We start from the raw sequence: 13,087 nt of genomic DNA, 5'->3' as shown, positions 1-13,087 counted from the left end.
CACATTTATATAAGTCAATATTAGAGCTGTCTAATCAGTTATTTACCACACTGATTATTGTGCCCGTATTAACCAACACTTTTCAATATATGGGTCAAGTCAAAGCACAGTAATGGGCGTATATAAACAATCTCTGTACCCAGTTTTTCACCTCAGTTCACCTGATTTGAATAATGTACTGTATTTAAAAGACTTGCATTTTCATCCCAATGATTACATGTATTTTTTCTTTTAATAAGACTTATTAATATGATTTGTTTTAGTCTTTTATCAATATATGTAGATGCATTCATTGTAGATATCTAAAGAATATGCCTATGTGTGTATATTCAAATGTGATAATAGGGTATCATGCAAAATGATAAAATATGCTAATAAACATAACTCCCATTTACATTTTGGGGACCTTTATGTATATTAATATCTTCATTTTGATTTGATTACTAATATAAGTCTATAAACCAGTAAAGCTAATACATAATGAAGTTTATGATTAAGGTAAACTATAGACATTTTTAAACTTCTGATAGTAAATAATATATGATCATAATTCATTCAACTTGCTAAGAAGGCATACTCTGAATTTCTTGTAAGGGTATGTATTGTATATTCAGGCATACCCTGAATTGTAAGGGTATGCTTGCATATACAGCCATGATACCATATCTCCCTCATGCCCTTTATTTTCCTGACATGGGGTAATATCAGATCAGTCAGTGCATTTATTGTTGCAGTTCTGCCTGTGCCTGAGTTTGTCAGTCAAACACTCATATCAATAATTTTAGTTACATGTTTATATACTGGTGGCTCAAGCAACTTAAAAGCATTATATTCAGTCTAAAACACTGGGAAGGGTTAGAATAATGACCTATCTTGTTTGTTTTGTTGTTTGGATATTTCTTGTTAACCTGTTTAATCATAGAATAGCATCAAACACTACCCAGTGGAGAACAGTGTACATAAATAATTTGCCCCTCCCCAAGGATAAGTACCTGCAGAAAAATCTCCTGAAAATCCTGATACTATTTTCCTATGTATTTTTTCTTGTTTTTGAGAAAAAATCATGATAGATATCCCTACTTCTACATTTCTGCATGTACAGACTTTGATCTAAAGCATTTATACTGTAAATCTACATTTAGTTTCTAGGTGATTGATATAAAATTGGTCAATGAGAATTGAAGGATCTCCCCCACCTCCACTTACCCTCTTTCCCCTTACAAGGGGGTGAAAAAAAATATTGAAAGGCACGACGATATGGGTGACCCACCAACACAGAATTTGAGTTTTGTTTTTTGTAATCAAGACAGTGAATCATAGGATTGTAAACAAATTCACTGCATATTACTCTGTTTTGTTTTAGTCTGTTGGATGAGCTTCCTGAGTCAGTGCTTAAATGGGCTCCTTCCAGAAGCAGCTGCTGTAAGTCAAATGATAACTTCTACCACCTTCTCCTAAATGATTTACTGGTCACCACATTTCCACATTTGTCACTCTTGTGTTACGGCTTTTGCTGAATCCACCCACTCCCATTCCCACGGGGGTGAGAGGAGACTCTCTACACAAGGTTACAAATACTCGTTGCTAGAGAAGAGAGCGTTTAGATCCTCCCTGACATCAGAACACAGGAAGGCTACAAGAAAATATTTCGGCAGCGTTCTAGGCCTTGCCGCTGGATTTTGGGGGGGGGGGGGCAGGAGAGGGAGGAATCTTACACAGGTTTAATAGTCACCTGTATCTAGTACTGTTAGAGTTGACATTCTGATTTTGTCCCATAAAATCTATATCACTGAAAGAAGATAAAGTTGATCTAGAGAAAGACTACTTTCGGTCAGTAATTTAAAAAACCAAATCATTGAACACTTGAGTGCTGTTCAGACCTGCGCTGCACTGTGACTGAACAGCCAGCAAAAAAAAATTTGGATTGGCAAAGGCATGTAACCTTGGGATTTGAAGGTATGTTTCATTAAATGGTTTTCTCTTTCAAGTTAGTATGGATCATTTTGGAATTCTTTAATTGACAGTATTATCAGTAAAAATAGTCAATTCACAATTACCCAAGTGCCTATCGTTTGCATATGCATGCATGGCACATTGTTCACCAATTTAATAAATGAGTTCGATTGTCTTATAGAAAAGTGCCGGCTTCTGCTGTCAGGCTCACTTTTTCTCAGAGACAGATAAGGGGAATGAATCTTGTTCTCTCTATATTGGGCAATCTCAAAGTTAGCTTTTAGCTGACTTATATGAAAGTGAATGTGTACACTGACCCTCTAGATAAGGTCAAATAGCATCAGTTTCCATCTGAGAGTTTAAATGTAGAGTTAAATCATCTTGAACTTATATTTATAGTCCTTCTTTGACAAGAAACCAAAATATTCATTTCCATGGGAAACGAAAGAGGAACAAAGTAGTTCTGCTTTTCCACCTCCATTCTCCCAAGTCCTAAGCCTGCCCCAGTGTGAGCCTCCAGCTTCCCAGTTTCTGTCGTCCCTCTTCTGATGGAGGAGGGTGCGAATCCGGAAGGATTCTCCTTTGGGGGGGGAGGGGCATGGCGTAAGTGTTGAAGGTGAAAGCTTTTCGTTTCTGTAACTGCACTGAATAACTTGGTCCAAATGCCAGTATTCCTTTTTGGCTAATACGCTTATTGGCATTTGGACCAAGTTATACAGCTTATGTTTTACTCAATAGGACAGCAAAAAGGAGAGATGGGAGATGTCAAAGAAAGTTTTCTCTGTATATCTCCCTTACCTTTTCTGCCCCTCCTACACAAAAGGTAACTGCTCAGCTCAGGATTAGAAAAGAAAGCCCGGATGCTCAGGGTTGCACAAGATAAATGCTTGTGGACCTGTGTATATTCTGTGAAACTTCAATTACTGGAGATATGAAGATCTGAGCGATAACAAGAAGTGACACGAGTGCCAGGTTCTCCATTTTTCAGTACAAACCATTTATTTGGGTCCATCCTATTATTTTATAAAATGCAGATTTCTATTTCTAAAGCACAAAACATTGAAACTTTAATATTAACTGAAGATCTCTTAGTTGGGTGTACTTAGGAGTGGGTACTGCAAGCATGACAATCCGATGTGTAAAAGGTTTATTACTAAGGCAGTTAATGAAATAAAACCACCAGAATGTTTCCAGTGTTCATGTCCAGCTCAGTGTAATAATAATAGTTGCACAAGTTTCTTTAAATTTTTTATTGTTATGTTAATCACCACACATTACATCATTAGTTTTGGATGTAGCGTTCCATGATTCATTGTTTGCGTATAACACCAGTGTTCCATGCAGAACGTGCCTTCTTTAATACCCATCACCAGGCTAACCCATCCCCCCACCCCCCTTCCCTCCAGAACCCTCAGTTTGTTTTTCAGAGTCCATAGTCTCTCATGGTTCGTCTCCCCCTCCGATTTCCCCCCCTTCATTCTTACCCTCCTGCTATCTTCTTTTTTTTTCTTAACATATATTGCATTATTTGTTTCAGAGGTACAGATCTGTGATTCAGCAGTCTTGCACAATTCACAGCGCTCACCGTAGCACAAACCCTCCGCAATGTCTATCACCCAGCCACCCCCTCCCCCCCACCCCACCCCCACTCCAGCAGTAGTTGCACAAGTTTCTATCTCCTGAGATGATAGTAAATGATACTTAATATTTCATTAGCTTAAAAGCAAATGATTCAAGAATATCATTTCATACTATTCAAAGCATTTTTATATAGCTCCAGAAATATGCTTATAGTAAATTTAAAAGTATACTTAATATAATAAATCCAGATCTTGGAAGGCTACCATTTGAAGCAGTAATACATCACAGTGTTCTAAGCTTCAGATTGATGACAGTGAATTTGTAAGAGGTGGCTTTTCTTTTTCTCCCTTTCCTACCTCACTGGTACCTCATTTTTCCAAGCCCCAGACCCACGAAGACTGCAGCACAGCTGCCATCAGCTGGGGGAGTGCCAGGAATCTTCCATTGTCTTCTAACCGTGACCTGTGAAAATTCTCCCACCGTATTCAGCTCTCTTCTCCATTTGGGATATTTTGGTTAATAGAACTGTAAGGATATATACCAGACTTGGTGTACCAGTCTCAAAAGGGCCAAAGAACAACAGAATATTTACATGAAAACGGTAGTGAATGTAATGTAATCTTTTTTTCTTTTTGATCATCCCTTCAGGAATGGGACGCCCTCACTTAGCTTCTGGAAACAGGAGTTACAAATGTGATGAAGCCATACCATTTGCTAGTTAATAGAGATCTGACTGATTGAATGTTAGATAACAGAATATGACATATCTTAAAACATTAGAGAAGGAAAAAAGTTAGGTTGCATAATTGCCACGGTATCCAAAAGAAAAAACAAGAAACTAAAGACCAAAACCCTGGAGCCAAGGGTTCTCATTTTAGCCACAGTGGCCTTAAGGTCCTAGAACCCAGCTGCCAGTAATGAATACAGCATACCGGGTATGAAATGGTCGCTCTGACTCTCTTAGGGGGAAGGGATGGTGACTGTTCCTTTTGGAATTTTTCCCCGTGGGGAGTGAAAGCCATGTCTGCAGTTCCCTCTTGAATGGAGGTGGGCCTGGAGGGGAAGGGAAGGATTAGGAAGTCAATCCTGCCAAGCCACAAAGCTTCCCAGATTTTTCCCACCATGGGGATATAGCAACTTAGTGAGAAAGTAAGAGGTACTTATGTCTGTGTGAGTAATAAGTTTTTGAAGGGGAAAAGCTTGTAAAAACTAGATTGTGGAGTATCTAAACATCTCTACGAAAAAGGAAAACATGCTAGATTTTAAGCAGTATATGGTATTATCATTTACTTGTGTCTTGATTTTAGATTGAAACTCCACCTGAAACAAAAATGCAAACTACATTTGTTTTAAGGCAGCAATGTTTGTAATTTTGGGTGACTAGTTTTATTTGTATTTAGAAGTTTGTAGTTCATATTTTTGGGGAGATGGCTATATAGTTCTAGGGAAGAGATTACATTAGAAAGAAAAAAAGTAGCAACATCTCATCCTTCTGCTCTAAACTAGGAAGACGACGCAGTGAAGGCGCTGGGCTTGCTAGGTATGGACAACTCAAGGGAGGTCTGGGGAGCTCTAAAATTAGTCATAGAAACCTAGAGTTCAAGGTCATTTCAGAATGTACTGTTATAATCTCAAAATCAAAGCCTGAATTAAAATTTGCAGTGATTTTTTTTCCCATCAAAGTAAGGAGGTTTATAATAAGTAACACTTGTTTTTAACTGAATTTTTAAAACTTCAACATAAAAGTATGAAGTGTGTCCAGTCTATTATATTATTCATGTAGTTCTTAGTAATTTGACCCCATAAGTCAAAAATCACTAACTGTAATTTTTTAAAAATTTGCTTCCTTTGATAAGTTAGTGAGAAATAAACATACCTTTTACATATCTTTTACAAAGATATGTAAAAAAAATTACCAGTGTTTCCCATCTTGTCAAATCTCCATGTCTCACTGTATTTCAGTCATTTTTGGATATCATTTGAAAAGTGCTTTTCACCAAAGTGTTCATTCTGTTTCTTCAGGATGTGTGTTGTGTGCATGTGTAAGAGAATAGAGAGGTTTTGATGATACTAGAGCCTTGACGATTCCTGCCAATTATGAATAACATGTAAAAAAATTTAACACTTCACAGGTGAAATAGCCCAATATTTGGTATGTGCTCATAATTTAGCATATGATGAAAAGCCAAACTATCAAATGCTCAAGGAAATCCTGAACCCCGGTGAAATACCTTTAGGACCACTGGAATTTTCCACCGGAGGCCAAAGTGTAAATATGCGTACTCCAGACAAACAAAAAGTAAGTAATTTAGTCCGTGGGATCCCACGATTACCTTCCCCGAAGCTTTTCTACCAAATGAAGTTGTTTGGGGTCTCAAAAGGAGTCTGACAACCCAATTTCTTGCTTATTATATGTAATTCCTAGTTCTCCTCACTCAGCTCCAAGAAATTTTGTTCAAAGTTCTTTTGACCTGTTGTCTCAGAGAAAAATAGTAGTAGGATCCATGGCCTACTTAGTGTGCTATTAAATAAAGCAGTGACTGATGTCACAGAGATATGACCAAGGTCAGATTAAAGGCTAATATGACTTTACTCATGAGGACCTTTATTTGCTGCTTTTCTTCAGATTTCTTTAGTTACTGCCCTCTGGTTTTGCTCACCAGTTTGGCCATAATTTGGTGGCGTTAATGATGATAGTCTTAGATTTAACCAGATGCCTGGTTTGTACTGATACTTCAATCTACAAAAATAACCTTTGAAAAAGTTTTTTTTTTTTTTTTAAGTTACACCTTCTCATCCTTTACTCTGTAATCTTCCAACTGACTGACTCACATCAATTCAAAAAAAACAGAACTTGAAACAATACACAGGAATTAGGACTTACATTTCTCAGAAGGCGGGGGAAACTTGAGACTGCTGTGAGCCGCCTTACTGGACGGGCAACCAAATGTCCAGTCCTTCCTTGATACGGTCCATACGCAAAAGATGTGTGTGTGGGGCGGGGGGGGAGCTTTTTTTCTTGAGGCGTGTACAGTGAGGTAGGGTCAGGATGCCATTCATTTTTAATATTTCTTATGAACTTTGGATCATCGCAAGCGTTCATGAGCCAAGAATGCAGGATGCAAACTAATGTGACTGATAGGCTGCGAGATGAATGGTGAGTCAAGTATCAGTGCACAGATGGTTCTGATTTGCTGAATTTTGTAGCTGCTGCAACTGAAGACATAAAATATCCTTCTAGTCATAAATTAGCTCTTTGGAAGCAAAACCTTGGCACCAGAGCTTTACAACCTTCAATTAGTAGGGAAAGAAGTATTTGAATGACTGTGGTATTGACATCTGTAGGCCTGCATAGTAATCATTCCTAATAGAAGAGAATATCTGTTTGAGGAGGTTTTGCATGGCTAATTAACTACCAGTGAGAATATGTAATTTTTTCATGATCTCCTGATTGTCACCTTTCTCTCATGATACAATTACATTTTATTGTAGCAAATGCCTCACAAACCAATTGTCAGCACTATTTACGTATTGCAGAAGGCAGAACAAAAGTTCATGTTTAATAAAAAGCCAGTGGATTTTGATCTTGGTAATTACTGAGACTTATTTTAACAGTTTTATTGACTTTTGTGTTTTTATCACTTTTGCAACAAAACAAAGAGCCATTTCCTTAACATAGTATTTCCCTTGTAATAATGGTCACCACTTAATCTACACTAATTTAGGTAGATTTTTTTCCTTTTTTTTTTGTAGTTTTTCAGTTTCATAAACTTAATTGAAATGTAAAAGAAGCCATTTTAAAAACTGATAGTTATATCCTCTGATGTAAAATCCTAATCATTATCCACCAGAATTTTCAGTTTCATCAAATTCAAAGGATGTTTGTTGTGAAACCATTTTTATATGCAGAGAATAGAACATAAAACATTTTTTCCAGGGGCGCCTGGGTGGCTCAGTCATTAAGCGTCTGCCTTCGGCTCAGGCCATGATCCCGGGGTCCTGGGATCGAACCCCGCATCGGGCTCCATGCTCAGCGGGGAGCCTGCTTCTCCCTCTCCCACTCCCCCTGCTTGTGTTCCCTCTCTCGCTGTCTCTCTCTCTGTGTCAAGTAAATAAATAAAATCTTAAAAAAAAAAATCTTTAAAAAAAAAACATAAAACATTTTTTCCAATGAGCCTCAGTCAATAATATTTTATTCTTCCCTTTTGATTAGAGCACTTTATGAATAAAAAGAATATTAAAATAATATAGTATAAAAATATTATTCCAAATAAGTAATATTTATTTGACTAAGAATAATGTGCATTCTTAAGACCTTAGTTAATTTCTAACAGTATGACCAGCCCCAGTGTATAGACAGTAAGATGATTTGGGGGTATATTCCACAGCAAATCAATATTTATTGAATAGGGACTTTATTTCTGTAATATTTTAAGTGCACAAATATATTTAATAGTCGTAATATAAAAATGGGTTCACCATGTAGCTAAACACAAAGTATCTTAATTTTTATTTTTAAAGTTTACAGATTTTGTAATGTTGCAAAAACCAAACTTGAAAATATTTAAAAGCAAAGTATGACAATATAAACTGACATTTCCCCTGAATGATAAAAGTATAGGACAGTTTCTGCCATTGACTGCTTCCATAACCAAAATCATTCTAGGTCCAGAATGAATATCAGTCACATGGCTCCAAATTTCTCTCTTTTTAATCACAGACAGAATCCCCTTATTAGTAACTAAAAACATTTCTTGTTACTTCATACATGGATTACTCTAGTTATTTAACAGAATATTGAATGACTTCTGGACTTACACTTTTTGGACAAAGATACCTAAAAAGAAGTCAGTGGACCAGAAAACATATACAATTATATAAATAAAATATTTCTGTCATTCAGTATTCAAAAGAAAGTTATGAATGTTTAATTTTTTTAAATGTTATTTCCCTCAGTATAAGTGGTGGTGCCTTTTAAATTTAGTATTCCTAAAAAAATATGTTTTGGTTAGGTATTAGAAAATATAGCACATCACCATAAGAACCTTGGCAAACTTATAGCACCTTTTTGCAAAAGAAAAATGAGGTATTTTTCCAATACTGGGTTTTACTAGGCATCATAAACTGTTCCCTGTAAACTGAGCCGCTGCCTTGCACAAGTCCTCAAATACTGTTCCTGGAGTTAAATTGGAAATGAATTTTTGTCAAGACCGGAAAGACATTGATATTTTTTTCCTGAAAAGCAAATCTTTCGGGGCATTTGCCTCAATCACAATGATGGTCTGTATAGCTGAAATCACTCTTGAGTAGCTCCAGTGGCTCCTGAGGTAATGCTGTCAAATGAGAAGAATCTATCATCAGGGCTACCCCAGTCTATTTATGCCTTCCACTGGGATTTAATGTCCAAAATTCACTGAAGGAAACCATATTTCAGTAAGAATGCTTATTGAGGTGAGCTAAAGCTCTAGAACTCCCAGATGAGAATGCAAAAGCCAAGGTGGAAAACCAGCATTATTGAAGGCCCCATTCAACCCTTGAACAAGCTGTGTCCTCAAGAGCCAGTGGTGGACCCTCTCATCAGCTTATCAAGTCTCCCCCCTTGTTAGGGTGCCCAAATCCACACTGGAACAGCACAGAGCCCTGGGCACAATGAGCCACCCATTCCTCCTAAATGCTCTACCTAGACAGAGGAGTAGCTGTAGGACAGAGTGAAAATGTTCAAGCTGTCCTACATTTCAGACAAGTAAAAGTTTGTCCTTCCATTTACCCTAAACCTGAGGTTCCCACAGCAAACCCAGGGGTGAACATATTATTGGTTGTAGTAATCTTTGTATTGAACTTAAAAATTTGTAAAATTCTTGAGCCTTCTCAAAATAATTCTGTTAAGCCTGTCTTCATATTTATATTCTATGTGAGAAAAGGAGAGTATAAAATCTCAATTATGAGCATATTTTTGGCTTACTGAATTTTAGAAGGCCAGAGTATTCCAGGTTTCTTAGAACACCGTGAAGTGCCGATGGGAAATTAAATAAAAGATACCTTATTTGAATAGCCACTTTCTTGAAAATGACACATATTTGGACAGTATCATTTTATTTGATTATGTGAGATGCCCAGAGTATTTCCTGTACTTACTTTTATGTCTTTGAGAAAAGTTTTACCTCTGTTCATAATTGAGAGTAAAACTTAATCATCCCATTTCATTCTTACCATTTTAGGAGTTTCCCTATAAAAAGATTTTTCATAAACTGGATATCATTTTGTTTATTAGCTAGAAGTGCTTATGGCAGCACAACCTAACCATCCGGCCAACTGACAGCAGATCCAGGAGGCCTCGTCTCTTCCAGAAAGCCTCACAGAGGACTGAATATATTAGATCAAATTTTGTTTGTACATCAGAGGCTCCCAGGCCAAAAACCGTTATACCTAAAGTGCCTAGCATCCAGGAGGCGTTAAAAACCTCAGTTAATATCTCAACGAATCCTTTATATCATAAGACACATTTTCACAATGATTGGCAAAGCCAGTCTTTTATTAAGATGAAACGGTGTACAACAGCCTTGGGACACCCTTTGTTTCACACTGGTGGTCTGATGAGCCTTTATCACCAAGTTGACTTCAGTGGGAGAGTGACTCAGAAGGTGGTTACACATGAATTTTCCCAGTAGTTTGGGAGAGTTGAGTGGTGAAAATAAAGAAACCCTGAGTGATGAGGGAACAATTCCAATTGTCAGGTTACTGAAAAGCAATGGCTTTGCTATCCTTTGAGAAGCTGGGATCCAGGAGGAGGGGTGAATAAAGAATGGTGTTGTGACAGCTTAGACCTAGCCACAAAACACCAGCATATTTTAAAGGGAAGGAGTGAACACATTTGGCAATAGAAGCTAAAAATTGAGAGACTACAAATTAAGGCTCTGCTTGCCCAGCCAATGTAATTCATTCCCCGTTTTGGCACTGGCTACTCCGTTATTTCCGCTTGCGCTGTTCCTATCTTCTGCCCCCAATTTAACCCCGGAAAAAAGGTGATGGCACTTTCAGCTGCAGTAAACACAACGCTGTTGAGCAAATACTTCACATAAGGGTCTTCACTGTGGCTTTCAATCTTCCAACTCTATTGTGGGACCTGCCCTTCTATTTCCGTGTCTACTTCAAGGTTATTAAGAGTCAGTCATCCCCCAGAAAACACCGTGGTGTGAAAAAGAAACCTTAGAGACAGCAGGCTTGTTGGAGAACTTAACCCCTGATACTGGTACACAGGACTAGGTGACATGAACTGTGACTCGTCTGCTCAAAGGTTAAATTACCTGTATAAAAAAGTAAGCAACATCATAAGCTCCTTTTATACGTTCACATTAATTAGGCTCACTTCAATGATAGAAAACTAAGATTTTAATTAATAAGAATTTAAAAAGATGTACTGGATCCACTCCCAGCAAAGGTTAATAATGAATTCATGTGCAGTTTGAGAATGTGACAGTTTTCTGTAAAAATGCCGTTTTCAATAAGCAAGTTATCTGTAGAGATAATTTCTAAAGAGCGTACAAAAGTGACACTAATTTTAATTGGTCTTGTACTATTGATGAGAAAGGGTCTGGATCTTGCCAACTACTATATTCTTTCCATAACATCCATTTGTTGGTTTTCCTCTTTATGTCTTCCTTTTCACAGAACTTGGCAAGTTTAGAATTTTCAAGAATCTGGACGTGAATGCATTTTTTTCTTACAAGTGTCAAAAGTTTTCATTATACATTATTACTCTCTATCAACAGGTTGTTTCTCGAAAGGCTGCAACAAAGCAAATCAATCAGATGCAAAATAGGTCAATAGAAAAAAACATCCATAGTGAGAGAAGTGCTGAGTCCTGCTTAACGGGGAGAAAAGTGCAAAAAGAGGAGCAGCCAACTGGATTCCTTAACAGTGAGACAGCGCAGGTGAGAGGCTTTTCGTTGTTTCTTTTTTCCTTTTTTTTTTAATTTTTATTTTTTATTTATTTTTATTTTATTTATTATTTATTTTTATATTATTTTTTATTTTATTTTATTTTTATTTATTGTTATTGTTATGTTAATCACCATACATTACATCATTAGTTTTGGATGTAGTGTTCCATGATTCATTGTTTGTGCATAACACCCAGTGTTCCACGCAGAATATGCCCTCTTTAATACCCATCACCGGGCTAACCCATCCCCCCATCCCCTCCCCTCTAGAACCCTCAGTTTGTTTCTCAGAGTCCATTGTCTCTCATGGTTCGTCTCCCCCTCCGATTTACTCCCCTTCATTCTTCCCCTCCTGCTATCTTCTTTTTTTCCTTCGTGTTGCATTAGAATATGCCCTTTGGGAATAAAGACATTTTAGTTTCTCCTGAGGGCCAAGGTTGTATGGTTTTGTTAAATGAGAAGGGGCAGAAAAATATCCTATCCAGTGTATAAAATCAAAGCAGCCGACACCAGTCATCATAGAAACAGAATGACAGTGAGCACATTTGCGTACAGATCTGATTTCTTGCTTTAGCCTAAGAATGTAATGAAGTGCACTTAAATTTTTTATGCCATCTCTGATCCATTAGGGACTCTTAACATACTCCATACTCTTACATGTGTTCCTCCAGTCTCACCCTTATAATCAAATGTAAGTGAAGAGTTTCCCTGTCTATATGGTTGTATTTTAAAATGATGTATTTTTTAACGTTATTCGATCATTTGGTCAGATAGTGATTTACCTTTAGCAGAGGACTCATCCAAGCAATAGCAAAAGTCTTTGCTTATCTAACCTTTTTTTTGACAAGAAGGAGAAGCATCCAATGTATTTATATCTTCAATGAAAAAAAATTTTTTTCCAAAATGACCAACATTTTTTATGATTTATACACCATCATTTTCCCCCAAATGATTTGAGGTAGTTTAAAATGTGAAACAGGGTATTTTAATGCCCCCATCCTCAATCTCCCAACCTCTCCCCCCGCCCCTCAAATTGGTATATCAGGCAGCTGGGATGTTAATCACTAAACTGAACACTGAATTTGGCTCTGAACTTCTTGGCAGCCAAGACAAAAATTAGACGCATACAAGTTGGGCAATTCTTATCCAACCAGCAAGCATGCACGTTTATCCAGAGAATGCTTTTTTAGAACTAATAATCTTTTGCAGTTATAGTTCCCATTTATAAAATTACAAATATTGCTTGGTGACAAAATTTTGAGATTCTTGAGTGTTCTTTTTCAACCCTAACTGTCCACCAGAATCACTTATGTATGGAGGTAGGGAGACACTATAAAAAAAACTGATGCCCAGGTTCCAAGCAAAGACATCGATTCAATTGGGGTGGCATTGTGATACACACGTGCAGATTTTATCATTCCAGAAAGCTCTTTGTTTCCTTTCTCAGTCGGTCTCTTTCCCCCAGACAACCTCTGTTCTGATACTCTGATTTTCACCACCAGGCTAGTTCGGCTTCTTCTCAAAAGTCACATACCATGTAGTCACACTGTACGCACTCTTGGGTCTGGCTTCTTTCACTCAGCATGTTTTTTTTTTTTTTTTTTTTTTTTTTT

General features: G+C 37.2%; 1 protein-coding gene across 3 annotated transcripts in view; it reads left to right on the top strand.

Annotated features, from left to right (window-relative positions):
• VRK2 (VRK serine/threonine kinase 2) overlaps window positions 1-13,087 on the top strand; it is a 117,642-nt gene that overhangs the window by 90,165 nt on the left and 14,390 nt on the right. For all 3 annotated transcript variants that reach the window (XM_025868794.2, XM_025868795.2, XM_025868796.2), the window contains exons 10-12: window positions 1,364-1,422; window positions 5,667-5,833; window positions 11,304-11,465. In XM_025868794.2, the coding sequence (XP_025724579.1) occupies window positions 1,364-1,422; window positions 5,667-5,833; window positions 11,304-11,465 (388 nt within the window). The remainder of the gene's footprint in view (window positions 1-1,363; window positions 1,423-5,666; window positions 5,834-11,303; window positions 11,466-13,087) is intronic.

The sequence above is a fragment of the Callorhinus ursinus genome, unplaced genomic scaffold (assembly GCF_003265705.2).
Source record: "Callorhinus ursinus isolate GAN/ISIS: 27379988/994484 unplaced genomic scaffold, GSC_fseal_2.0 scaffold10, whole genome shotgun sequence".
Classification (NCBI taxonomy): Eukaryota; Metazoa; Chordata; class Mammalia; order Carnivora; family Otariidae; genus Callorhinus; species Callorhinus ursinus.
This window is presented reverse-complemented; position numbering and strand designations above follow the sequence as displayed.